This window comes from Eumetopias jubatus, unplaced genomic scaffold (genome assembly GCF_037043125.1).
Source record: "Eumetopias jubatus isolate StellerSeaLion01/CBP00866 unplaced genomic scaffold, mEumJub1_p1.0 scaffold_4, whole genome shotgun sequence".
NCBI lineage: Eukaryota > Metazoa > Chordata > Mammalia > Carnivora > Otariidae > Eumetopias > Eumetopias jubatus.
Genome location: NW_028274810.1, coordinates 155,951,061 through 155,978,736, shown reverse-complemented (window position 1 = coordinate 155,978,736; position 27,676 = coordinate 155,951,061). Strand labels below are relative to the sequence as shown.

General features: G+C 34.6%; 1 protein-coding gene across 4 annotated transcripts in view; it reads left to right on the top strand.

Annotated features, from left to right (window-relative positions):
• WWP1 (WW domain containing E3 ubiquitin protein ligase 1) overlaps positions 1-27,676 on the top strand; it is a 107,896-nt gene that overhangs the window by 27,446 nt on the left and 52,774 nt on the right. For 2 of the 4 annotated variants that reach the window (XM_028113068.2, XM_028113064.2), the window contains 5 exons: positions 3,050-3,140; positions 10,924-11,062; positions 11,698-11,822; positions 26,363-26,500; positions 26,596-26,662. In XM_028113068.2, the coding sequence (XP_027968869.1) occupies positions 3,071-3,140; positions 10,924-11,062; positions 11,698-11,822; positions 26,363-26,500; positions 26,596-26,662 (539 nt within the window). In that variant the 5' untranslated portion in view covers positions 3,050-3,070. The remainder of the gene's footprint in view (positions 1-3,049; positions 3,141-10,923; positions 11,063-11,697; positions 11,823-26,362; positions 26,501-26,595; positions 26,663-27,676) is intronic. The other 2 variants (XM_028113074.2, XM_088022792.1) reach the window with 2 other exon arrangements.

Genomic DNA, 27,676 nt, shown 5'->3' with positions numbered 1-27,676 from the left:
GGTCTGCTGTTGATAAACTCTCTGTTGGTTTTTCTCCAATGTCCTAATGCCTTCCATATTCCCCAAAGAGATTTTGATGGTTGGATAATTTTTGTCTTAGTTCTTTGTAGATAAGCTTGTTCTCTACCTTCTATGCCTTCATTGTTGCTGTTGAGAATTCTACTATCACATTAGTCTCTTGTTTTGTATCCAGTCTCTTTTCTCTGGCTGCTTTTTATCATGGTCCTTTTTTGGTGTCTTGCAGCTTCACTGCTCTGTGGCCACCTGTGAATGTCTTTGTTTATCCCACCTCTTTTATATATATGTATGTATATGTATATATATATGTATATATGTGTGTGTATACATATATATAGGTGTATATATGTGTATATATATGTGTATATATATATATATGCTGTATTTCTTAAAATTGTGGATAAATGTCTTTCGTTTCTAGAAAATTAAGTCGTTTTCTCTCCTAGTGTGACCTCTTTTTTTTTCATTTCCAGGGATATAAGTAGAAATATATGTTCAATTAGCTTCATGTCTTTTAGCCTCTCTTTGCTTTTTTCCATCTATTTCAGTACTACTTATAAATGACTTTTTCAGATTTATATTCAAATTTACTGATTCTCTCTTAAGTTCCTTCTAATCTGAAAAAACTGGAATTTAGTTAATAATAATAATATATTGATATTGGCTCATTAATTATGACAAATGTAGCATACTAATGTGAGATTTAATAGTGGGTGAAGCTGGGGTATATGAGAACTCTGTTATCTTCACAACTTTTCTGTAAATATGAAACTATTCTAAAATAAAGAGTTAAAACAGGGGTGCTTGGGTGGCTCAGTTGGTTGTGTCTGCCTTCAGCTCAGGTCATGATCCCAGGGTCCTGGAATCTAATCCCACATCAGGCGTCCTGAAGGGGGTGGGGAAGGAGTCTGCTTCTCCCTCTACCCCCCCCACTCATGCTCTCTCTCTCTCTCTCTCCCAAATAAATAGATAAAATCTTTAAAAAAAAAAGTTAAATTCTCTTTTTCAACTAGGCAATGCCATTTTTCTTTTTGCTTGACCATGTTTCATCTTTTATTGCTAAAACTAAATTTTTTAAAAGTTAATACTTAATAATCATAATATGTAAAATCCACATAGGGTCAGAAACTATTATTTTTTGTTTCTGCTCAGTCGTGGTGGCTTGTTTTCTTATAAGTTTGATTTTTTTTTTTTTAAACTGTAGGCTCGTAATTGGTTGCTCTTTATTTTGGGTAATCCCAGTGGCTTAAATTGGGGTACTTTCCTGTGAGCATATGTATATGCTGCTTCTATGTTACAGGTTACAGCTGATTTGGGCTTTCGCTTCTTGTGGGAGTCTCAGCTCCCTTACCTTTCAGCAGTCCCAATGCTTTTTATCTCTTGATCCCACTGCTACTATCAGCATACACATCCAGGGCAACACTCTAATTAAAAAAAAAAAAAAAAGTTTTTTTTTCTTACTACTACTCACCGTCCTCTTCTCTTTCAACTCAGTTAAAAAAAATTGTTTTTGCTACTATTATATGGGGTGGGTGTAAGCTTGATAATTTCTTATACTTCTTGAGAACATAGCAATGTTTGAAAACTACCCTGGTTTTAATTTATTCAGGATCTTTTACACTGAAGCAGGAGGACCTTTCAAAATATTTAGTATATACCAGCTGCTTGAAATTGAAAACCTTCAGTTTCCGTTGATTTTCTTCATTGTCCATTGATTATCTAAAGCTTTCTATTCCCATTGGTTTTCTCATATGCCCATGACAGCAGATGTACCTGCAGGCGATGTAATCCTTGAGCTGGTTTTCTCATCTGCAGAATGACAGCATTGGCCTGAATGAGATCTCACAATCTGTGAATATATATTAACTAGAATAGTTAACCAAATAGTACGCAACTGTTTATCTTATCTTTTCATACACATATATGCATATATACAGGCACATAATATATGCAACTATATATAAGAGAGTATAATGATTTTAGAGTATTAGATTCCTGAATTTGGAGGAAGGATCTAAATGGAGCATAGAAAATACTACCAACAGGGAAAAACAAGATAAACGTTATATTCATTAGTATTTCTCAATCTTGACCAGAATGTTCCACTTCATCCTTTAGTAGGTTAAGGGTGGATACAAGTTTTAGCCTTAAAATATTTGTCATGCAGAAGAAAGCCACAGTAGCTCAGCTTTGTATTTTATTTAAAAAGTAAAATTTGAAGTGGAGGAACGAAGCAGAACATGAAGAAAATTATAAAAAGAAACATGTAAAATTTACTGGGGACACAACTAATGCAGTATATAAATCTGAACTAAGTACTGTGGTGAAAAAGTTATGATAAAATGCCTTGTTTGGAACAGTTGATGAAATTACAGATGTGGGCTATATAATAGAGAATAGTAGTGTACTAGTTAAATTCCTGAATTTGATCATCGTTCGATTGTGTTTAAGAGAGTATTTTTATTAGGAAATACACACTGAAGTATTAAAAGATGAAGGGGCAATTTACTTAGGTGGTTTAGATAAGTAAGCTAGCAAGTAAATAAATAAAGTATATAATGTAACATATAAAAATTGTATGTTTATTTATAAATCAACACGTAGAGGGGGTGGGGGATGGGGTAGCTGGGTGATGGGTATTAAGGAGGGCACGTGTTGTGATGAGCACTGGGTGTTATATGCACCTAATGAATCATTGAACACTACATCAGAAACTAATGATGTACTATATGGTGGCTAACTGAGCATAATAAAAATCAGTCATTCAGTCAGTCAATCAACACATAATGCTGGATTCTTAGTATCATCATTTATTTTGTTCACATTGACCCAGATACGGTTTATTGGCCATATTCTTCTGTAATGCTTATAGTACTAAGTTTTAATTTTAAATGGAGGACAGCTGTGAATATGTCATTTGATGAGTTGAAAATATTGTATTAGATTTGGTTTCTTAATTGATTGGAATGGTTTGAATCATATTGAAAGTTCCATTCTTGTCTAACACATGAATAAATTAACTTTTTAATAGGTATAAGCTGAATATTGGGACATGGCCACTGCTTCACCACGATCTGATACTAGTAATAACCACAATGGAAGGTCACAGTTACAGATAACTGGTAAGTTATTTTCGTAATAACTTAAAATAGTGATTCCCTGATGAAATTTTAATACCTAATTCAGCAAACTTATTCCCCAAGTATCTTTTCTTTTAGATTTGTACTGTGATGTATTTGTTGCAACAGGCCTTAAAGGTAGAAACTTTCTCAAAGTATTTTATTTATTCAGTAAATATTTATTGAACCTGGACTGGATGCAGAGAAGATATGTCCCTCTTTGGTGGTGGGAGAATTTGGGTATTAGAATAAGCAACTTTGAACTGGTCCTTAAATGGTTATTAGGATGGAGAAGGATGCTGAAGGCCTTTTTTCATCTATTCACCCATCCAATCATTGGCAAATATTTAAGTGGAATTGCATGAATGAAAACACAAGGCCCCAGTTTTCCAGGAATTTACTGTATAGTGTTGAGACAGGTTTGTTTTATATGGAGAATTACCATGCAGAGTGACTATTAACTGGATGCAGTGAAAACTTGGAGGAAAGTGTCTTTAGTCTGCTCGGGATCTGAGATGGCCTGCAGACACAGGAGAACAGGGTAAGACAAGAACCCACAGAGCGTAACACTTTTAATTCTTGCAGGAGGAGTCAGAATTCATCTCAGATTAGATTGGCAGCAGAAAGCATTAGAGAGAGAAGGAACATTTGCAGAAGATGGGAGAGTCTTGGTTAGGAGACTTTAGATAATTCATTATATATAAACAATATAAATATCTGTAAGATAAAAAAACACCTGGAGGTAAAATATATATTGGAGGGGTGGAAGGAGGAAGGGAAAGAGTTTGTAATAGCCAAAGGCTGGCAATGGAATCCTAGTTAGACAATGAAATAAATATATGTACCCAAAGGAGCCAGGTTCTAAGATAATACTCTTAAGTGAAAGGTGTAGAGTAGTATGCATAGTATACAACCATGTGGATGTAAAAAAGGGAGGGGTATGTATGTGGCTCTGTGCTTAGGACATTAGAAATTATATTTGTCTCAGGAGGGGTGGGATTGAAGCCAGAGTAAGAAGAGAGATACTGCAATTCCTATGGTACTTACTGCTGTGAGATCAGTTGTTTCTAGGAGTTTTCAGTGACCAGAGCTAGGAAATGTTCATTGTCTTAGAAAGCAAAAAACAAATCCTGAGTTCATGCTGATATTTCAAATTCAGAATAGCTGTAGTCTCTAAGTACCATGTTCCACTAAAAGGAGAAAAAAGATATTTTTACTTTATTTGACTTTATATTTCTATCTTTTTTCTCTTAGCCCAAAAATCTTAATTCCAAATGACAGTAACATAATTATATCTGTGTTATACACACACACACACACACACACACACACACACACACACGCAACATTAAAATTACTAAAAACAACAGGCCCACTCATTGCAGTTTAAGATTTCTTTGTGAGTCCCCCCCCTCAGGATGTATAGTCAGAATACCACATTTGAAAGTAACTTAAAGCAGTTTTCCATTTGGTTTTACCACCAACTGGATAATCAGTTAGGTTTATTGCTTTCATGTATTTTTATTTAGTTTTGTTTATTGCATGTAAAGAAAGCATTTATATAGCTCTGGAGTTAAAACTGTTAAATTAGAGTACATTTGAAGAGGTCTGGTTACTCCATGCCATCCCTTCCACCTCTCTCCATTACCTAAAAATGTACATAAACATTTTTATTAGTTTTAGTTTATTTTTCCATTGCTTTTTGAAAATATAAGCAGATATGTACAGTATATGTATTCATATATCTCCTCCCAACCTGCCACTTCTTAGGTACTTTTTTGCACTTGACTTTTCTTCATTTAACAGTAGTAATATCCTAAAGTTTGCTCCATAGTAGGGTATATACCTTTTTGTTGCTGCACAGTAAATACTCTGTTGAATAGATATACCAGAGCTAATTCAACTGGTCTCCTATTGATGGACATCATGGTTCTACTCTTTTGCTATTACAAATAGTGCTGCAATAAATAGCTTTATGCAAATGTCATTTCTTATTTTGCTCATATTTTGTAGGATAGGATCTTAGAATGAGATTGCTGAGTCGGGGAATAAAATTACATTATATTTTGAGGGCAAAATATAATGTAATATTGCCAGTTATTGCCATATTCCTCTCTGTAGGGTCTGTACCATTTTCTCTTCCCAGCTTTCTAAGAGAGCGCCTGTTTCCCCATAGCCTCATCAAAATATGTTATCAAGCTTTGGATTGTTGACAGTTAGGTAAGAAGTGGTATCTAAGATAGTGTCATTGTAAATATCTTTTCTCTCATTGTGAGTGAGGTTGAGCCAGGTTTAAGGGATATTGTATTTAGTCTTCTGTGAACCATGGAGGTGTATGTTTTGAAGCAATTCCCTGGATGATTCTGATGTGTACTCACTTAAGAACCGCTTACATAATGCCTAATGTTTCTTCTTTTGCGCGATATGAGAGGCTTAGAGCCACATTTGTGGTTTTCAGTGTTATTTGTGTAGGACGTGTGGCCACTGTATCTGATGTGTAACTTTCTTCCTGGTCTTGACCTTTGTGTGCATTCTTAGTTGAAATAACAAAAACCTGATCTGACCGATTTGAACCAAAAAGAAATTTATTGAACAGCTAGCAGGTAGCTCACGGAATCACCAGAAGTCTAGAGAACCAATTGGAAAATAGATGTGGACCAGAGAAGTGCAAGTAGCCAAGGTAGTGCCACTATTTTATTTATCATTTTGAGTATTAATTGCTGTTCTCCTTTGAAATACGGTGATGCTCTTGGGAAACTGAACTTGGACCTATGCTAGATGGTACCAGAGTTTAGTGCCTTGCTTTTCTCCCTTCTTCTCTTCTCCTTGTCTTTACCTTTTTTTCATTTTGTTGATCTAATTTTTTTAAATACAAAGCACCTTAAAATCCACAATCTTACTGAATTAACAATACCTTTTGTAATAAATATTTACTGTTTTACCAGTTAAGACTGAGAATCAGAGTAAGTGCCTTCTGTTAGTAATAGGAAAGCAACCAAGATTTTTGGACTCCCAAGTTGTTGCTCCTTTTATTAGAGAACAGTGACCTCTGTATTTTCTTGCTTGCTTGCTTTCTTGCTTTCTTTTACTTTCCTTCCTTCCTTCCTTTCTCTCTTTCTGTCTTTGTATTGATATTTCTTTTACTTTTAAAATAGTCAGTACCATGACTAAGGCCTTTCTGCTATTGCAGTCTGGCAGGTTATGGTCTGTAAACTGAGATACACTATTAGCTGAATTATTTTTATCCCTATTTCTGTTCATAACCCATACCTGATTGGCAATAATAAGAATATGAACATTGATCATGCAAAGCAGGAAAACTGTAACAGAAAAAAAATCAAAGAGAAAGCTACCTACCGTAATACGGTGTTACACTGGAGTGAAGCATACACATAAACATGATAGCACACAGAAGAGTACCATCTACAGTAGTTGAGATTTCAGGCTTTCTGCAGGAAAGGGTCAGAAACAAAGTGCAAGACATAAAAACAGACTTGAGATTGAAAAACTAATGGGCTGGTATATTCACATTTTTTAGCTATTGTGTCCTCTAGTACCTTACTATCATTTTTTTAAATTAAATTGTGATCCTGTGTATCATCATATTTTGAGTCTTGTGAATTATGAATTTAACTTTATTCTTTTCAAATGCTCCAACATTTATGGAATAATCTGTCTTTTCCCATTGATGTGAAATGCCATCATTGTGATACACAAACATCTTATTCTGTTCTCTTCACTTATGTCCTTACGTCATAGACTATTTTAATACTTTCATTTTATAGTACTTTATTTCCATTGTATAGTACTTTAAAAAATATATTAGGAAAAATCTCTCATTACTTGGTATTTTAAAATATATCTTCACTATTCTTGAATTTTCTTTATCTTTCATTTGAATTTTAGTCTCCTTCCCTTTTCCTCTGCTGGTGTGCCCTCCCAAAAACTCCCTCAAAACCAATGTTAGTGTTTTTATTTAGATCATTTAAAAATAATATGTTAAATTAGAGATAATTGAAATCTTTCAGTGTAAAACTTCCAAATCCAGGAATATATTATGTCATTCCCTTCAAGTCTTTTATGTCCATCAGTGAAGTTTTATAGTTATCTTCATGTAGATCCTGTACGTTTATTAAGTTTATTACTAGATTTTTTTGAGGGGAGGTGTTACTGTGAGTGGGATTCTTAAATTCTTTCTCTTTACATATACATATACACAAACAGGACTCTCTTTTTCTGATAGATTTTTGGTATTTATATAATCTTACAGTAGAGGACATTTTGTGTATAACACCAAAGACAACTTATTAAATGGGAAAATGAAGTTTATCCCATTTATTTCACTAGAGTTCTTATTTGAATTAATAAGGTTATCTTTTATTTACTTAAAATTGTAGGATTTTAGTTATATATACATTTTTTTGCCAGCATATTATACATTTTTGTGAAATTAAAAATTGTATCTTTTAAAAATCACTTTCCTTACCTTGCCAACACCTAGTATTATTGAAGACTTTGCCAATAAAAGGTATACAGTGGATATATTTCGAATGTATCTGCAATTAACTCAGAGGAGTTAATACTATATAGTAATTAATAATAATGGAGTAATAGTTACCATTGGTGAGTGCCAGGCATTCATTGATGATAACAGTACTTTGCGTGCCTTCACTCACTGATGCTAAGAATCAGATACTATTGTTCTCCTGTATTTCAAATGAGAAAATTAAGGGTCAGAAAGAGTTAAACTATGAACCCAGATATGTCAAACCCAGTTGTTTTTTTTTTAAGATTTTGTTTTTTTAGAGTAGTTTTAGATTCACAGCAAAATTGAGAGGAAGGTACAGAGGTTTCCCATATATGCCTGCCCCCAACATATGTGCAGCCTCCCCCATTATTAACATCACTCACTAGAGTGGTGCCTTCATTACAGTTGATGAACCTGGTTTTTCATTTAGTAATATGCACTTAAGTTTTCTCTAGGTTTTTCCATGGCTTGATAGCTTACTTCTTTTTAGTGCTGCATGATATTCCATCGTCTGAGTGCACCACAGTTTGTATTCATTTCACCTGTTGAAAGGACATCTTGGTTACTTTCAAGTTTTGGCAGTTATAAATGAAACTGCTATAAATATCCATGTGCAGTTTTTTTGTGTAGACATTGACATTGTCTTTTGCAGAGCAGGAATTTTTACCATTAATGAAGTATATTTTATCAGTTATTTCTTTCATGGATTGTCCCTTTGGTGTTGTATTTTAAAAAGCATCAACATAACCAAGGTTGGCTAGGTTTCCTCATCTTCTCTGGGTTTTGTAGTTTTGTGTTTTACATTTAAGTCTGTGGTGCATTTTGAGTTAATTATTGTGAAGGATGTTAGGTTTGTGCTTACATTAGTTTTTTTTTGCATTTGGATGTCCAGTTGTTCCAGCCCCATTTGTTGAAAAGACACTCTGGTTTTAAGACCATGCAGTACTACTTTCCCCTTCTTTTAGTGTATTGAAAGACTTGCATGTTTTGAGGAAATGACTCTAATTTAGAGTGAAGAATCTTGGAGGATTTTTTTGGGAGAGAGATGTCTGTGCCTTCTATGTCACTCCAGTGGTGTTGAACTTAGAGCAGTTTGAAACAGAGAAGGATGGGAGTAAGTTTTGCCAAGACCTTGAGTATAGTACTTTAGGCATAACATTGAATACTCTGTTTTATGTTGCCAGTCCTTAAATACAGTATTTTCCTTTGAGTCTCTCTTGCTGTTCTTCAGATGTTAAATGAAGACTCTAGGGCACCTGGGTAGCTTAGTAAGTTAAGCATCTGATTCTTGATTTCAGCTCAGGTCATGATCTCAGGATTGTGAGATGGATCAAGCCCTGCGTCAGGCTCCATGCTGGGCCTGGAGCCTGCTTAAGATTTTTTTCTCTGTCCCGCTTCTACCTCCCCCACCCTCTCTCTCTTTCTAAAAAAAAGAAAAATTAATTGAAGACTCTATTTCAAATACTCTTCTGCTGCTGCAGCATTTATCACTTCATATTTCAGTGATTTATTCATGTGACTATTTATGTTACTATTCTTTCATAGTAGAAGCCTACATTAGCTTATGATGATATCTTTAACATGTGGTACAGGTATGGCATGGAGTGGGCAGGGCATTCCCCTTTCTCAGACCCACAGTATTCATAGGTAATAGACTGTAGAGGTGATCTTGATAAGTTGTTATTACTGCTTGGTAGTCAGTACTTTGCCCTGAAAATTTGTACTCCTCATTTGAATTAGTAGTTGCAAAAATTATTTAAAATTAATTGTTTAGCCTAAATTAAACAGGTCTTCCTCCAAATCAGTTAAATTTGATATAAAATTCACTTTGTGAAGGATTATGATTAACTTCCCAAATGACATTTTGAAATTAATGTTTTTATTTGAAAACACAAATACTTCCCCTTTTTTGGAAACCAACTTTCCTGGTAAAGCTTTTTTTTTTTTTAAATTAAAGTTTATATAATTCAATAGGCAAGTGTGAAACACTACCTGGCAGAGAGGTTTGTATGTATGCTGAATCTGAAAATACTTAGCTTTCTCTTGACGTTTGATGCAATTCAGTATTAAATTCAAATGGTTTGCAAGGATGTGGAGAAATTGGAACCCTTATTACCCTGCTGGTGGGAATGTAAAATGGTACCGCCACTTTGGAAAACAGTCTGGCATTATTCAACAGAGTTATCATATGACCCAACAGTTCCACTCCTAGGTGTATGCCAAGAGAAATGAAAACATAACATATGTCCACACAAAAACTTGTGCACAAACGTTGAGCAGTATTATGCACAATAGACAAAAAGTAGAAACAACCCAGATGTCTATCAACTGATGAATCAGTAAATAAAAAGTATATCCATACCAGTGGAAATATTATTTGTCAGTAAAAGGAATGAAGTACTGATACATGTTACAACATCGATGAACCTTGAAAGCATGCTGAGTGAAAGAAGCCAGTCACAAAAGACCATATGTTGTGTGAATCCATTTCTATGAAATGTCTAGAATAGGCAGATCTGTAGAGACAGAGAGTAATTGGTAGTTGCCTAGGGCTAAGGGGGGAGCAGCTAGGAGGAAATATGGTGACTGTGTGGGGTTTCTTTTTGGGGTGATGAATATGTTTTTAAGTTTCTTGTGGTGAGGGACACCTGGATGGCTCAGTCCTGGGATCAAGTCCCGCATTGGGCTCCTTGCTCAGTGGGGAGTCTGCTTCCCCCTCTGCCTGCCACTCCCCTGGTTGTGTGGTCTCTCTCTCGCCGACAAATAAATTAAAAATCTTTAAAAATAAATAAATACATAAATAAAGTTGCTTGTGGTGATGGTTGCACAACTGTGATATATTAAAACCATTGAACTGTACAGATTAAATGGGTGAATTGCATGGTATATGAATTATATTTCAGTAAAACTTAAAAATTCAAATGGTTCTCCAGCATTATCAATTGTTCTTTTGTATTGTTTCTTCATTTGCCAATGAAGAGAGTTTGAGTTGCCTAAGAAGCACAGTTCCATTTTTTTTTTTTAAGATTTTATTTATTTATTAGAGAGAGAGCAAGAGAGGGAGAAGCAAACTCCCCTCTGAGCAGGGAACCCGACTTGGGGCTCAGTCCCGGGACTCCAGGATCATGACCTGAGCCGAAGGCAGATGCTCAGTCGACTGAGCCACCCAGGCTCCCCCACAGTTCCATTTTTATTGATTTATTACTCAAAGCACTACTTTCTGTATATATTCACTAGTGATTATCATGTTTCTGTTAGTTTCTAGTGCCAAACTAAAAAGAAAAAAGAACTGGTTTGGAACAGCAATATATACAGAAGTAGTTGTAGATGGAGAAATTAAGAAAACAGCAAAATCCAGTAGTTCTTCTAATCCAAAATGGGATGAACAGCTAACCGTGTAAGTACCTTATATAGAAAATGCAAAATTTCCAAAAGGGGGAGTATGCTTCTTAGAATGCTTTTGTGGTGGTTCTGTTGTTGTAGTTGTAGGATAATTTCAAAGTAAGTAGTGTTATTTTCCAATGTGAATAGACAGTTTTAAGTATGAAAAGGTTTTTGGTTAATTTTGTTTTCTTTAGAGAGGAAGCATAGTAATTCTTGCTTTTTGCTTTATTAACTGAATTATTCCATACAGCTGTATTTTCTGTTATTGTCTTGTAAAAATAAATAAGACAGAAAATCACTGTTAATTTTGTCCTTTCTGAAACATAAATTTGTGTATAGTAAAATTATTATAAATAACACCAACAGTTCTCTTAAATATTTAGGAGTTTGTTCAAATAGAACTAGTGTTATTGTGAAATCTCAACAAGACTCTATCTGTTGCTGGTGTTTTGGTTTGGTAATTACAAGAGTTCTTATCTAGTTAGTAAAGTCCTATGTACTTGAAGGGAAGTAATTGTTTTTATTTATAATTCAGATAATTTACTGTTCCCATACAATATTTTTTCTCAAAACTGAATTCATGGCTTTTTAAAAATTATTGAAGTAAATGTATACTCCTGTATTTTTGTTATAATTTTACCCTTACAGAAATGTGACCCCACAGACTACATTGGAATTTCGAGTTTGGAGTCATTATACTTTAAAAGCCGATGCTTTATTAGGAAGAGCAACAATAGATCTGAAACAAGCTCTGTTAATACACAATAGAAAATGTAAGTTGTTCTAATCTTTGTTTCCTTAAAAATTTATTGTAGATACTTTTCAAAGTATCCTGACGTCCAAAAGCAAAAATAGTTTTGTATTTACAAAAGAGAACTTTAGTTATTGCCTGTGATTGCTTTTAAGTTTGTGGTACTGTATGAAATAGGAAATACATACTCTGGCCTTTCGCCATCTAACAGATTTACAAAATGATCTCAGTCACCCATGAGTACCGTGTTATCAATGATCATCAGTGATCATCAGTGATTTATTATTTGCTTATTATATACTTTAAAACTTGAAAAAATGATAATCTGAGCCTACTCTAACTTGGTTGATAATTTGTACAAAATAAATTCTGACTCTTAAATTTTCTTATTATATAACTAGTTCATTAAGAAAATACAGAGAATATACAAAATTACAGAGGAAAATAATTTGTTATTCTGCTATCCCAGGATAACGATTCCTAATAACTTGGTCTCTTGTCTCTTTCCTGTTCATAGATAAAAACATATTTTTTTCTTTGTATCTACTGGTTTATCCCCTTCTTTTTTTCATTTAACAATTTAATATGAATATGTTTCCATGATACTACATTTTTCTAGCCTGGGTAAGATGGTTTAAGCTTCAGTTATTTGTAAATCTCCTATCATTGTATGCAAAAATCAGGGGTATACCTATTTTTATAATTCTGGGGTGAGAGTTCATTGTTTTTAGCAAATTTTCAAAATATTATGTGATCCAGAGATTAAGAGCCAGAGTTCTAGTTTATGATTCAACTAATCTCATATTATTTGACATTTAGGCAGTTTCACTCAAGCCAGTGCCTGTGTTCATCTTATTTCCTTAGAAATTTTCTCATTCCTAAAAGATATGCTGAGTTACAGGTTAAAATGCTAATGTTTTAAATAGTAAGTTGATTTTCAAAATTTTTTTTGTTTTTAACAAAAGTCCACTTAACAACTTAAAAATCTGTTTTTGATGTTTTTTTGGACATAAGGAGTTATGGGTCAAGAAAATGTGAAAGCCATACTAATTTTTATGTACACAGATTTTTAAAAAATATATTCTTTTGAAGCAGTGAAAGTTTAATTCTCTGCTATGCCATGGCTTTTGTTCATGCAATTCATCTTGGTTATAGATATGAGGCCTTATAAGTGTATAATACCTTTCCTGGTCTGATGGTGGCTATATTTCTACTTCTTTCTTGGCTATATAGCATTATTGGTGTAAATACATAATACCTCAGTAACTTCTGTTATTTCAGAATTAAATCTTTGGTTTAGCCAGTTTATATGCTATTTCTGCACTGGATTAAGCATTTGCATGAGATCTCTTTTTTTTGTAGAAGTATAGCTGACACAAAATATTACATTAATTTTAGGTGTACATATAGTGATTTAACAAGTCTGTACATCATGCTGTACTCACCACAAGTGTGTTACCATCTATCACCATGCAATGCCATTATAATACCGCTGACTATTATTCCCCATGCTGTACCTTTTTGCCCTGCCTTATTCATTCCATAACTGGGAGCCTGTGCCTCCTGTTCTCATTCACTCATTTTGCCCATCCCCATCCCTTCCCCTCTGGCAACTATCAGTTTGTTCTCTGTATTTATGGGTCTGTTTCTCCTTTTTTTATTTGTTTTATGTAAGTGAAATCATATGATGTTTCTTTCTTTGACATGTTTCACTTAGCATACTAACCTGTAGGTCTATCCTTGTTGTCACAGATGGCAAGATCTCATTCTTTTTTATAGCTGAGTAATATTCTGTTGTTTATATACCACATTTTCTTTATCCATTCGTTTGTTGATGGACACAGGTTGTTTCCATATCTTGGCTGTTGCAAATAATACTTCAGTAAACATAAGGGTGCATGTATCTTTTTGAGTTAATGTTTTTGTTTTCTTTGGTTAAATACCCAGTAGTAGTATTACTGGATCATATGGTAATTCTATTTTTAATTTTTTGATGAACCTCCATACTGTTTTCCACAGCGGCTGCATCAGTTTACGTTCCCACAGCAGTACACAAGAGTTCCTCTTTCTCCACATCCTTGCAACACTTGTTATTTCTTGTTGTTTTTGAAGCTATTTGACAGGCTGAGGTGATATCTCATTGTGGTTTTGCTTTGTATTTTCCTGATGACTAGTGATATTGAGCATCTTTACATATGTCTGTTGGCTATCTGTACATTTTCTTTGGAAAAATGCCTATTTAGGTCCTCTGCCCATTTTAAATCAGATTATTTGGGATTTTTAGGTGTTAAGTTGTGTAAGTTAATGTGTATTGGATATCAATCCCTCATTGGATATATCATTTGCAAATATCTTCTCCCATTTGGTAGATTGTTTTGTTGACTATTTCTTTGCTATGCAAAAGGTTTTTATTTTGGTGGTAATCCCAGTAGTTTACTTCTGCTTTTGTTTCCTTTGCCTAGAAAAATATTGCTAAGGCCATTGTCAAAGCAATTATTGCCTATGTTTTCTTCTGGGAGTTTTATGGTCTCAGGTATCACATTTAGGTCTTTAATTCATTTTGAGTTTATTTTTGTGTGTGGTATAAGAAAGTAGTTTAGTTTCATTCTTATGCATGGAGTAGTCCAGTTTTTGCAGCACCATTTATTGAAGAGACTGTCTTTTCCCCTATACATTCTTGCCTCCTTGGTCATAGATTAATTAATTGACCATATAAGAATGGGTTTATTTCTGTGCTCTCTATTCTGTTCCATTGATCTGTGTGTCTGTTTTTGTGCCAGAGCCATACTGTTTTGCTTATAGATTTGTAGTATATCTTGAAGTCTGTGATTATGGTACCTCTGCTTTGTTCTTCTTTTTCAAGATTGCTTTGGCTGTTTGGGGTCTTTTGTGGTTCCATACAAATTTTAGGGATATTTGTTTTAGTTCTGTGAAAATACTATTGATATTTGAATAGGGATTGCATTAAATCTCTAGATTGCTTTGGGTAGTAGGGATATTTTAACAATATTAATTCTTCCAATCCATGAGCATGGTATATCTTTCCGTTTGTGTCATTTTCAATTCTTTCATCAGTGTTTTATAGTTTTCACAGTATCAGTCTTTTTACCTCCTTGGTTGAATTTATTCCTAGATATTTTATTATTTTGGTGCAATTGTAAATGGAATTGTTTTCCTAATGTCTCTTTCTGCTACTTCATTATTAGTGTATAGAAGTGCAACAGATTTCTCTATAATAGTTTTATATCCTACAACTGTACTGCATTCATTTACTAGTTCTGATAGTTTTTTGGTGGAGTCTTTAGGGTTTTCTGTGTGTAGTATCATGTCACCTGCACATAGTGACAATTTAGCTTCTTTCTTACCATTTTGGATACCTTTTCTTTTCTTTTTTTTCCTTGTCTGATTGCTGTAGCAAGGATTTTAAATACTATATTGAATAAAAGTGGCAAGAGTGGACATCCTTGTCTTGTTCCTGATCTTACTGGAAAAGCTCTCAGTTTTTCACCATTGAGTATGATGTCAGGTGGATTTTTCATATTTGGCCTTTATTATATTGAGGTACGTTCCCTTTAAACCCACTTTGTTTAGTTTTTATTAATGTATGTTGAATTTTGTCATACGCTTTTTCTACATCTATTGAGATGATCATATGATTTTTATGTTTCATTTTGTTAATGTGGTGTATCACATTGATTGATTTGTGAATATTGAACCATCCCTACATACCTGGAATAAATTCCTACATACCTGGAATAAATCACCACTTGATAGTGGTGAATGATCCTTTTAATGTTTTTTTGAATGCAGTTTGCTAATATTTTGTTGAGGATTTTTGCATCTGTGTTCATCAGGGATATTGGCCTGTTGTTTTCTTTTTTCATAGTGTCTTTGGTTTTGGTGTGAGGGTAATTCTAGCCTTGTGGAATGAATTTGTAAGTTTTCCCTCCTCTTCTGTTTTTTGGCATAGTTTCAGGAGAATAGGTATTAACTCTTCTTTAAATGTTTGGTAGAGTTCACCTATGAATCCATCTGGTTCTTGACTTTGCTTATTGGGAGTTTTTTGGTTACCAGTTCAATTTCGGTACTAGTAATGGCTTTGTTCTGATTTTGTTTCCTGGTTTAGTTTTGGAAGATTGTGTTTCTAGGAATTTAACCATTTCTTCTAGGTTGTCTAATTTGTTGGCATATAATTTTTTTAGTAGTCTCTTATAATCCTATGTATTTTTGTGGTGTTGGTTGTTACTTGTCTTCCATTTGTGATTTTACTCTTTTTTCCCCGATGAGGCTGGCAATTTTGTTTTATCTTTTCAAAGAACCAGCACTTGGTTTTATTGATCTTTTCTGTTTTTGTTTTGTTTTGTTCTTTTAGTCTCTATTTTAATGTATTTCTGCTCTAATTTAATTATTTTCTTTCTTCTGCTAACTTTGTGGTTTGTTACTCTTTTTCTAGTTCCTTTAAATGTAAAGATAGATGGTTTATTTGAGATTTTTCTTGCTTCTTGAGGGACCTGTATTGCTATAAATTTCCCTTCTAGAACTGCTTTTGCTGTATCCCAGAACTTGTACTGACTGTTTTGTTTTCATTTTCATTTGTCTCCGTGTATTTTTTGATTTCCTCTTTGATTTCTTCCTTGAGCCATTGGTTGGTTGTATAATAGCATGTTGCTTAGCCTCCACGGTTTTTTTGTTTTGTTTCAGGTTTGTTTGTTTTTGTAATTGATTTCTACTTTTGTACTATTGTTAAAAAGATGCATGATGTGGTTTCAGTCTTATTAAATTTATTGAGGCTTGTTTTGTGGCCTAACATGATCTATCCTGGAGAATGTTCCATATATACTTGAAAAGAATGTATATTCTGTTACTTTTGAATAGAATATTCTGTATATATCTGTTCAGTCCATTAGAATTGATGGACTGATGTGTCCTTTGAATACTGTTTTACTGGTTTTCTGCCTGGATGATCGACCCATTGATGTAAATGGAGTATTAAAGTTCCCTACTATAATTGTATTACTGTCAGTTTTCCCCTTATGTTTATTAATATTTGCTTTATGTATTTGGCTGTTCCAGTTTTGGGTGCATAGGTATTTATAGTAGTTATATCCTTTTGTTGGATTATTCCCTTTTTCATTATGTAATGTCCTTCTTTGCCTCTTTCACAGACTTTGTTTTAAAGTCTGTTTTGTCTGATATAAGCACTGCTACCTTGGCTTTTTCTTTCACTTCCATTTGCATGGAATATTTTTTTTCATCCTTTCACTTTCAGTCTACACGTCTTTAGGTCTGAAGTAAGTCTCTTCAGCAGCATATATATGGGTCTTGTTTTTAATCCATTCTGTCACCCTGTTTCTTTTGATTGGAATACTTAGGCCATTTACATTTAAAGCAGTTATTGATAGGTATGTTTTTATTGCCATTTTGTTAATTGTTTTCTGATTGTTTTTATAGTTTTTCTCTGTTCCTTTCTTTTGTAGCTCTCTTTCTTTGTGATTGATGACTTTCTTTAGGTTATGCTTGGCTTTCTTCCTCTCAATTTTTTGTGTAGCTATTAGTTTTTGGGTTTGTAGTTACTGTGAAGTTCATATATAAGATCTTAAGTATATAGCAGTCTGTATATTAAATTGATGGTCACTTATGTTCAGACACATTCTAAAAGAACTTCTTTTTTAATCCTCGCCTCCATATTTTATGTATATATTGTCATAATTTACTTACTTGTAATTATGGTCTTGTCTTTTCCATTTAAAGAAGTCCCTTTAACATTTCTTATTAGGCCAGTTCAGTGGTGATAAACTCTTTAACTTTTGTTTATCTGGGAAACCCTTCTATTCTGATTAATAACCTTGCCACGTACAGTATTCTTGTTTGTAGGGTTTTTTTTCTTTCAGCACTTTGAATATATCATGCCACTCTCTTCTGGTCTGCAAAATGTCTTCTGAAAAATCATCCGATAGCCTTGTGGCTTTTCTTGCATACATTGCTAGTTGGTTCTCTCTGCTTTTAAATTTTTTTCTTTATCTTTGATCTTTGATATGTTAATTATTATGTTGTGGTGTGGACCCTCTTGGGTCATCTTCTTTGGAACTCTCTGTGCTTTCTGAACCTTGATGTCTATTTCCTTCCTCAGGTTAGGGAAGTTTTCAGCTATTATTTCTCAAATGAGTTTTCTGTCACTTTCTCCCCTTCTCCTGGGACTTCTGTAATGTAAATGCTTGTTTGCTTGATGTTGTCCAAGAGATCCCATAACTTATCCTCATTTTCAAACAATTCTTTTCTTTTTGCTGTTTAGCATGGGTGCTATTACCCTTCCTTCCATATCACTGATTCATTCTTCTGCATTATCTAATCTGTTTATTCTCTCTAGTGTATTTTTGTTTTTTGTATTCTTCAACCCAGATTGATATTTTCTGTGTCTTTGTTGAAGTTTTCAGTAAGTTCATCCACTTTTCTCTCCAATCCAGTGAACATCTTTATGACCATTATTTTGAACTCGTTATAGGGTAGATTGGTTGTCTCCATTTCATTTAGTTTTTTTCTGACGTTTATTCTCATTCTTTTTTAGAGCATATTCCTTTGTCTCCTCATTTTACTAACCTTCTGTTTGTTTCTATGAATTAGGCAATATAGCTGCCTCTCCTAAACTTGAAGGAGTGGTCTTGTGTTTGGCTACGTATGGCACCTCTTTTTTCATACACATAATTATTTCTCCTAACTTACAACCCAGAGATAATTACTACTAACAGTTTGCTGAATTTTGTTTGTGTGTATTTAACAATTGGGACTTTATTCAGTTTTATATTCTGCTTAGCTCTCTTAATATTATGTGCATTTCCCTGTATCATTCAGTGGTATTCTTTGCAAGCTAATTTAGTAATTTCATATTTTATCATATACTGTAATTTATTTAACCATGCTTCTGTCATTGCTATCTAGATTGTTTCCAATTTTGTTATATTAGACTGCATTGAACCTTCATATAAAGATTATAATTATCCTCCCTACAAAGATTATGATATTTATCTGCCAAAATAATTTTGTAGGAAGGTCAGAATGTCAATATTCTTTGAAAGGAAACTTGTATAAATTGTATAAACTTGAAGTTATCTCTTATAATTTAATTGAGCAGAATATGCTCAGAGGAAAAATAAAATTTTGTAAACATGCATACATTTCTGAAGTTGACAGCTTCAGAAATGGTAGTAGTAGTATCCTATACACCCTAGGCAGTCCCTCATTTATTTATTTATTTATTTATTTATTTATTTATTTATTTATTTAATAATTGAAAGGTATATTAGTTTGCCAGGGCTGCCATACTCAAATACCAAAGACTGGATGTCTTAAATAACGGAAGTGTACTTTCTCACAATTCTGGCAGCTAGAAGGCTGAAATCAAGGTATCAACAGGGTTGGTTTCTTCTGAGGATGTCTCTCTTTGGCTTATAGATGGCCATCTTCTTATATCTTCACATTGTCTTCCCTCTGTGCATATGTCTGTATCAGAATTTCCTCCTCTTAAAGGATACCAGTCATTATTGGATGAGAGGCACCTCATTTTAATTTAATTACCTTTTTAAAGATGCTATTTCCAAATAGAGTCATCTTCTGAGGTACCAGGGGTTAGGACTTAAACATACGAATTTGTGGGGGCGGAACGTAACTCAGTCTATAACAGAAGTTAAGTAAATTATTTTTTAAAAGTTAAAGCTTGTGAACATAGTGCTTTCAAGGTAAAAGAACCCTATGGGCATTAATCCCAATGACTCATTTTATTTATTAAGTAACTTTTAATGTAAGTGGCTTGCTCAAGAACAGAAGTTTTGACTAGAACACTGGTTTTTTCTGATCCTTAGCTTTTAATTTTCATTAGAATAATAGAAAGTTAATGTAGTTCTAGATAGCCTTGTAGGATTTAAAAATACACTCATAGGGGCACGTGGGTGGCTCAGTCGTTAAGTGTCTGCCTTCAGCTCAGGTCATGATCCCGGAGTCCTGGGATTGAGCCCTGCATCGAGCTCCCTGCTCAGTGGGGAGCCTGCTTCTCCCTCTCCCACTCCCCCTGCTTGTGTTCCCTCTCTCGCTGTGTCTCTGTCAAATAAATTAAATAAATAAATAAATAAATAAATAAAAATACACTCATAATTGATAAAATTCTTGGGTGTCTTTGGTTTAGCTTGTTGGCTTGGCACTTGGACATTGTCCCTCTTCAAATTTATGAGACTAATTTCTTCCTGTACTTAAGGCCCTGACATATTCTTCTCATAAATTCATGTTTTTCTGTCCCTTTTCCTGATATATTTGAGGTAAGAGTGGAGGCTTAATTCATTTCAATAGGTATATCTCCCAATTTTGATGATACTTTTTTGGCCTTCATGGTATAATATGAGTTGTTATAGCCTTAAATAAAACCCACAACTAAACCAACCTAAAATCATCTTATATTTTCCCCAAAAATATCCAACAGCAGCTTACTAGGGAAATTCTTTCATTACTTCACATTTAAATCCCTGCAAGCCTTCTAGTCCTTAACCTTCATTTCTTTTTTCTTGTCATAACCTAGTTGGATAATGACCATAGCTTTTGCTCATGCAATCCTCTGATAGATATATTGTCTCAGAAGTTATGTAGGTTTAAGTCCTCATTTGCACTCCAACCTTTAGTTATGTTTTCAGATAATTTGAATGCCATTCTAAATTATGAAAGTTATCTAATTGGCTCTGCAGAGATATGTGGTATGTCATCAGCCTTGGATACTGATATCTGAGATCTCTCAATCCCACTGTTTCTTAACTGCAGAGGAAAAATCCCTCTATTATTAAAAATAAACAAAACCTGATAGTAGTTAAAATGGTAAGGACAGATTCTAATCAGTAATATACTTTTGCAGTAAGGAAGAGGGTCCAGCTTGAAATGAACTCAGTTTGTATTTGTATAGAGGTAACTGGGCATTTCGAAGGGAGAATGAGGAAGTAGAGAGGTGGGTGGGTGTGGGTGGAAGCTAAGTAGAGTCAGGGAAGTGAAAAATGACAACGGGTTTATTGGTATGAATGTGATTAGGCCAGTTTTTTCTGCTCGTTAGAATTCTGTTCTCCCAGTTGGACCGTGAGTCCTAGGCCCTATCCTTCCGGATGATTACATTTCTGAGGAGTGGCTGTCAGGTTCTGACAAAGACACTCCCAAGTTATAGGAGACAGCATATACAGTTGACCCATGAACAGCACAGGTTTGGATGGTGCGGGTCCCCTTATATTTTTTTGAATTTTTTACACTACAATACCATAAATACATTTTCTCTTCTTTATGGTTTTCTTTTCTTTTTAAGATTTTATTTGTTTATTTGACAGAGAGATACAACAAGAGAGGGAACACAAGCAGGGGGAGTGGGAGAGGGAGAGCAGGCTTCCCGCTGAGCAGGGAGCCCAGTGTGGGTCTCAATCCCAGGACCCTGGGATCATGACCCAAGCTGAAGGCAGACACTTAACACCTGAGCCACCCAGGCGCCCTTCTTTATGGTTTTCTTAGTTACATTTTTCTTTTCTCTAGCTTAATTTATTGTAAGAATACAGTATATAATATGTATAGCATTTTATTTATTTATATTTAAAGATTTTATTTATTTGACAGAGCACAAGCAGAGGGAGAGAGAGGGAGAAGCAGGCTCCCTGCTGAGCCAGGATCCCAATGTGGGGCTCGATCCCAGGACCCTGGGATCATGACCCGGGCCAAAGGCAGCCACTTAACCGACTGAGCCACCCAGGCGTCCCTACATAGAGCATTTTAAATATGTGTTCACTGACTGTTTCTGTTATTAGTAAGGCTTCTGGTTATCTGTAGGCTATTAATAATTAAATTTGAGGGGAGTCAAAAGTTACAGGGGGATTTTCAACTGCACTGGGAGTCAGTGCCCCTGAACCCTGCATTGTTCAAGGGTCAACTGTACATCTCAAAGGGAGAGAGGAAGGATATTCACTATTTTAAGCCCTTTTTAGAAAATGCTCTAAGATAGGGTAGCAGTCAGGGTCCTCTCACAGGTGTAAACAGAACAAACATTAAATTTTTTTTAGCAGCCCTGAATCTTCTCAGGTAGACACTTTAAGTGGGGCTACGATCATTCTTGAGTTGTTAGAACTCTGTGTGTGTGTTCAAGTTTTTTAATGTGGAGGGGCAGGTAGTGGATGAGATCATTTGTGCTGAGCATTTGCAGTTTTTATAGGCCAAGGTTGAGGCCTAGTCAAGAAGATGGCTCAGAGGAGCCTGACTGGAGTTTAAGGAGAGAATCTTTATCACCATTCATGAAAAGTGAAAGAGTGTATAGCTAATACCCACATCAGAGTGTATATAGAACTTCATTTTGTATTTCAGTTTTGAGACTAACAGAGCTATTTTAAACACCTGAGAGGAGTCAGATGGCTGCCACTCAAACACTGGGGATTACACTGGGGTTTTTTTTTTTATGGTGTTAGTAGAACCAAGAACTTAGCTTTTGTTGAGGAAAGCATTTTGAAATCCATTAAGTTCACTTGAAATTGAATTAGGTCCCAAGTGATTTACAGTAATCAGATAATTTGAAAATTATCCCTTTACATCAAATGGTAGGGAAACACAGCAGAGAAATGTGTCATTTATGACAGAGAACAGAACATAAGTCAAATTTAATTTTATTTGAAAGTTTGCTTTAGTCTTACTTAGCTAATACTAATTTGTTTAGTTTGCTAAGTCTTAAGTTCTTTTTTTAAATTCACTTAGTATCAGCATAGACTAAAATATGTTAAAACCAAGCTTTTGAACAAATAGTATTCTCATACCCAGTGATATAAATGCATTTCTATTCTTCAGAAAGATTTTCAGGATTGAAATTACTAGGTTAGAGGGAATGAGCAGTTTGAAGCCTCCGGCTATGCATAGCTGTCTCATTGCCTTCCTGAAACATTACTCTAATTTGTACACACAAGGAAGCATATGAGGGCGCCCATTTGTAAATATTTGCCATACTAATAGATTTTAAAAATGAAGATTGTTTTTATCAAAGCATTTCTTTAATAATTAAAAAAGCCACATTTATTGATCATTCATATTTCATCATTTGTGACTGTCTTAATTCTTTGTACATTTTTTTATTGGTTCCTTGTTTTCTCACTGATTTATAAGAGCTCTTTTTTCTCCCAGTTATTCATTTGCCACTTTTTTATTAAGTTTTGGTTGATAGTTTAAGATTATTTTGTATTATTATATTTATATGTTATATTATTATATTTATATGTTTAAGTTTATCCAGCTTCCATTTTTTATGCTCAGAGAATGTTTTTCAGTCCCTATATTTCATTTATCTACTTCTTCTTACACATTCATTACTTTATTTTTAATTTCTTTTTTAAATTCTTATTAATTTTGTTACATGCTAGGAGATGGGCACTTTGTGGGTTAGTGCATGTTGACTCGTAGTGTGATAAAATGGAAAGACCTGGGATTTCGAACACCTAGTTATTCTTGGGACTGTTATAACTTGTAACCCAATACAAGTTTGTTTTGTTTCTAAAATTCTGTTATAATCATATATATCTGTATGTTGGCCAGCCTCAAAAACTGCCCCAAGCATTCCTACCTTCTGGTGTTTGCACCTTGTGTGGTCCCTCCCACATTGAATCAGAGATGGTCTGTGACAGAATACAATTGAGAAGTAATGGTATGGGACCTCCAAGACTTGGTCATAAAAGACATTTCAGCATTTGCCTTGGTCTCTTGGATTATGTGCTCAGAAGTTACCATTGTGAGGACTCAAGAAGCCCTGTAGAAACACCTAAATGGAGAGGAGCTGAGGCCTCTTCTCAGCTCTCAGCACCAGCTTATTAGCTGTGTGTATGAGCCACTATTTAAGCAGATTTTCTAGCGCCTCTCAAATTTCTAGCCCACAGAAACTGAGCAGTAATAAATGATTATTGTTATTTTTAGTGACTAAACTTTAGGATAATTTGTTACTTAGCGGTAGATAATATAGTGTACAAGCAGTTTTTTAAAATGGCTTCAGAATATGACTGAGTTATCTAAATATGTGAAACACCTTAAAAACAAAATTTTTGAAGATTTTATTTTCTGTAGAGGAAGAAAGAGTGTATGTTTTTGACAGATTGGTGATAGAAGGATAAATCATCTAGTCATATACCTAACTTCACAGAGGCTCAGATTGTTCTGTTGCCCTATTAAAACTAAGAAAGAATGTCTAAGAGGAAAGAAAAATCAGATTATAAATTAAAAGTTGTAAAATTATAAGTTTCCTGAGGACAGTCCTATCTTAATAATTTATTTTAAACATTAAGCACCTACCTTCTGTCAGGTACTGAGGATACATCACTAAATTAAATGGACACTATTTCTGCTCTTTTGGAGACTTCAGTTTAGTTGGGGAGGTCAGGTCCCTTCCACCTCCCAAAAAATTCTGGGGATAAGTCTGTTAAATAAGTGGAGTAATGGTAGGGAGGTTTACTTTAGGGTGGTCAGTGTTTATTCTGCTTTCTCAGTATAGTATCTGGTATGCATTAGGCATTTATATACTGAATAGATGAATATGTCTGAGTTGGTTTGTTTATACTGTTAGAATAAAACTGTCATTCCCCCTGCCAGTGTACATACATGCACATGTAGATAGGAATTATTTATGTGATAGTCCTCCCAATTTTATATGACTCAGAAAGGTTATATCCCAATTTTCCATGTTCAGAATTGTGAAAGACTAGATGCTGTAAACAACCTCCTGCTGCAGAGCAATTATGTCCCAGATAGAACACATTTTTGTGACAGTAACAATTTTTGCAAAGAGGCAAAGTGGTTTTCAAGGCCCCCTTCTTCCAAAAAAGTAAAAAATAAAGGCAAGGAAAATCTTACAAACTGGAGTTAGAATAGTGGATGATGCTGATAGCAGTTTTCAGGATACTGAGCTTTTGGCTAACCAGATGGGGGGCTGAGCTTGGACTCCTGTAGTCTAGACCCTTGGGGGTGCCCTCAAACCACTGACAGAATTAGAAATACACCCTGACTGTACTAAACCCCAAAGATTACTCTTAGTCTAATATCAGAGAATGAACTCATCATCAAAGATTATAAATTATAAGAAGAAGCCATTGTAAGCAGGGGTTGGCACATGTTTCCTGTAAATGGCCACGATAGTAAATATTTAAGCTTTGCAGGTCATATAGTCTTGTCGTTCGTATTCAACTCTTCCATCGTAGTGGGAAAGCAGCCATAGAAGATACGTAAATGAATGAATATGACTGTGTTCAAATAAAACTATTCACAAAAACAGGTAAGAGGCCAGATTTGCCCTGCAACCACAGTTTGCTAGCCCCTGTAATAGAGTATGGAGTAGAAGAGATATTTTAAGAGTTAATGGCTGTGTTTGAATACTGATGAAAAATAAATTCTTAGGTCCATTATATCCCAAGCAAGATGATAAAGAGAAAGTCATGCTTTCATCAAGTGAAATGCATGACACCAAAGACCAAAAAAACAGCTATAGAGAAAAAGATCATGTGAATGGATTTATAAATTAGAATTGCAGAATTAGCAGTAATAGAAGAAGATAGTGGGAAAAGTATCCTCAAAGAGTTGAGAGATTATCATCAATATAAAATAGTGTGCTCAACAGATCTTTTGAAAATGAGAATGCAGACATTTACAGATTAAAAAAAATGAGAGAAAATACCACCAAGAAACTTACATTAAAGGGATTTTGGAAAGGTTATTCTTTAAGAATCTACTCAAGCTAAATATTTTAGGAGCAAGAACTAAATCTCCACATTCTAGATACTTTAAATAGAGAGTGATGACAAAAATGAAATATAATGGTAGTCAGTGTAGTTTTCTTCAGATATAGATTATTAGAATCTAGGTAAAGCTGAAATTCATGCTTTTGTAGGTTTTTTTCATACTTTTGTATTTTGCCTAGTCTCTAATTGTTTTTGTGATGTGGAGTGGAAATGAGGTTTATGATGGTATTAAGTTTGGGGTGGGTAATCTAAAAGGTCTTCTTTTATTATATGGTTCTTAAATTTTTTGCAGAGAATTGCTGTCCAGTGATTATAGTGGTTCCAGATTTTTTTTCTTTTTTTTCTTTTTTTTTCTTTTTTTTTTAAGATTTTATTTATTTATTTGACAGAGACACAGAGAGCGAACACAAGCAGGGGTAGTGGGAGAGGGAGAAGCAGGCTTTCCGCAGAGAAGGAAGCCCGATGTGGGGCTCAATCCCTGGACCCTGGGATCATGACCTGAGCCGAAGGCAGGCACTTAACGACTGAGCCACCAGGCGCCCCTTGTCTTTTCTTTATTTGGATAATTAGTATGCTTATGCTGGACATTTGATAAATGGGGGGGCAAGGAGTTTTTCAACTTGGTGTGAAAGGGAGTGAGCCTGATGTTGTATAAAAGGGTCTACTGATAAAAGTGCAAATAATTCTTTCCACATGTAGCCATGAAATACTGAACTAGAATAATTCTTGATGTGTAGTTTTGATTTCTAACACATAATTTTGTATGGTGGGAAAAGCTTTTAACTTGTTTTTTTTCTAGTGGAAAGAGTGAAAGAACAATTAAAACTTTCTTTGGAAAACAAGAATGGCATAGTGCAAACTGGTGAATTAACAGTTGTGCTTGATGGACTGGTGATTGAGCAAGAAAATCTAACAAACTGCAGCTCATCTCCAACCAGTAAGATAACTTTATGTGTTTTTAAAATTTGAAAGGGGAAAAAAACCCAGCAAGAAGTGTATAAAAACCTGCTTTCTTTCTTTCTTGTTGTTCAGTAGAAATACAGCAAAATGGTGATGCCTTACATGAAAATGGAGACCCTTCAACAAGACCAACCTCCAGGTAGAATATTTTATTTTAGTATTTGTGGCAAGGTAATGTAACATTTTCCATATATAAAGCTTTACATTTTAACCTTAGTTTAGAGTTTGCCATAGAATTTAAAAGTTTCTGTCTAACCTTGTCATTTGTTTTAATTCTTATAAAAGTAGTTTTTAAAGAAATAACAACTTCATTGAGATATAATACCCATGCCAAAAGGTTTACCCTTTTAAAATAAATATTTCAGTAGATTTTGGTATAACCATCACCACTATGTAATTTCAGAAATTCTCATCACCCTCAAAGGAGACTCTACTCATGAGCTGTCTCTCCTCATTCCTCTCTCCTCCTAGCTCCTGGCAGCCACTAATTTATTTTCCATCCCAGTGGCTTTGACTATTCTGGCCATTTCTTAGGAATAGAATCATACAATATGTCACCCTCTATTACTAACTGTTTTTACTTAGCATAAGGTTCATCCATGTTGTAGCATGTATCAGTCTTCATTCTTTTTTTATTGGAAATGGCTTCTTAGAATCTGTATTTAGGCATATTTTTATCAGTAAACAGACTCAGATACAGTGGGAAAATGGGTATCTTTTTGCTGTCTGAATTGGGAACTTCCTGTAGTAGATCACTATAAGATACATGCTCTACAGATTATAGTCTTTCCCCGGAAATCACCCTGCCATCTCAGAAGCTCCCTTGCATTCACATTTGATGACAGTTAATAAAAGCTTTCTGGGGACGCCTGGGTGGCTCAGTCGGTTAAGCATCTACCTTCAGCTCAGGTCGTGATCCCAGGGTCCTGGGATCAAGTCCCGCATCTGGCTCCTTGCTCAGCAGGGAGCCCACTTCTCCCTCTGCCTGCCGTACCCCATGCTTGTGCTCTCTCTCTCTCTGACAAATAAATAAAATCTATTAAAAAAATAAACAGGGTGCCTGAGTGGCTCAGTCAGTTAGGCGTTTGCCTTGGGCTCACGTCATGATCCCAGGATCCTGGGATCGAGTCCCACATCAGGCTCCCTGCTCAGT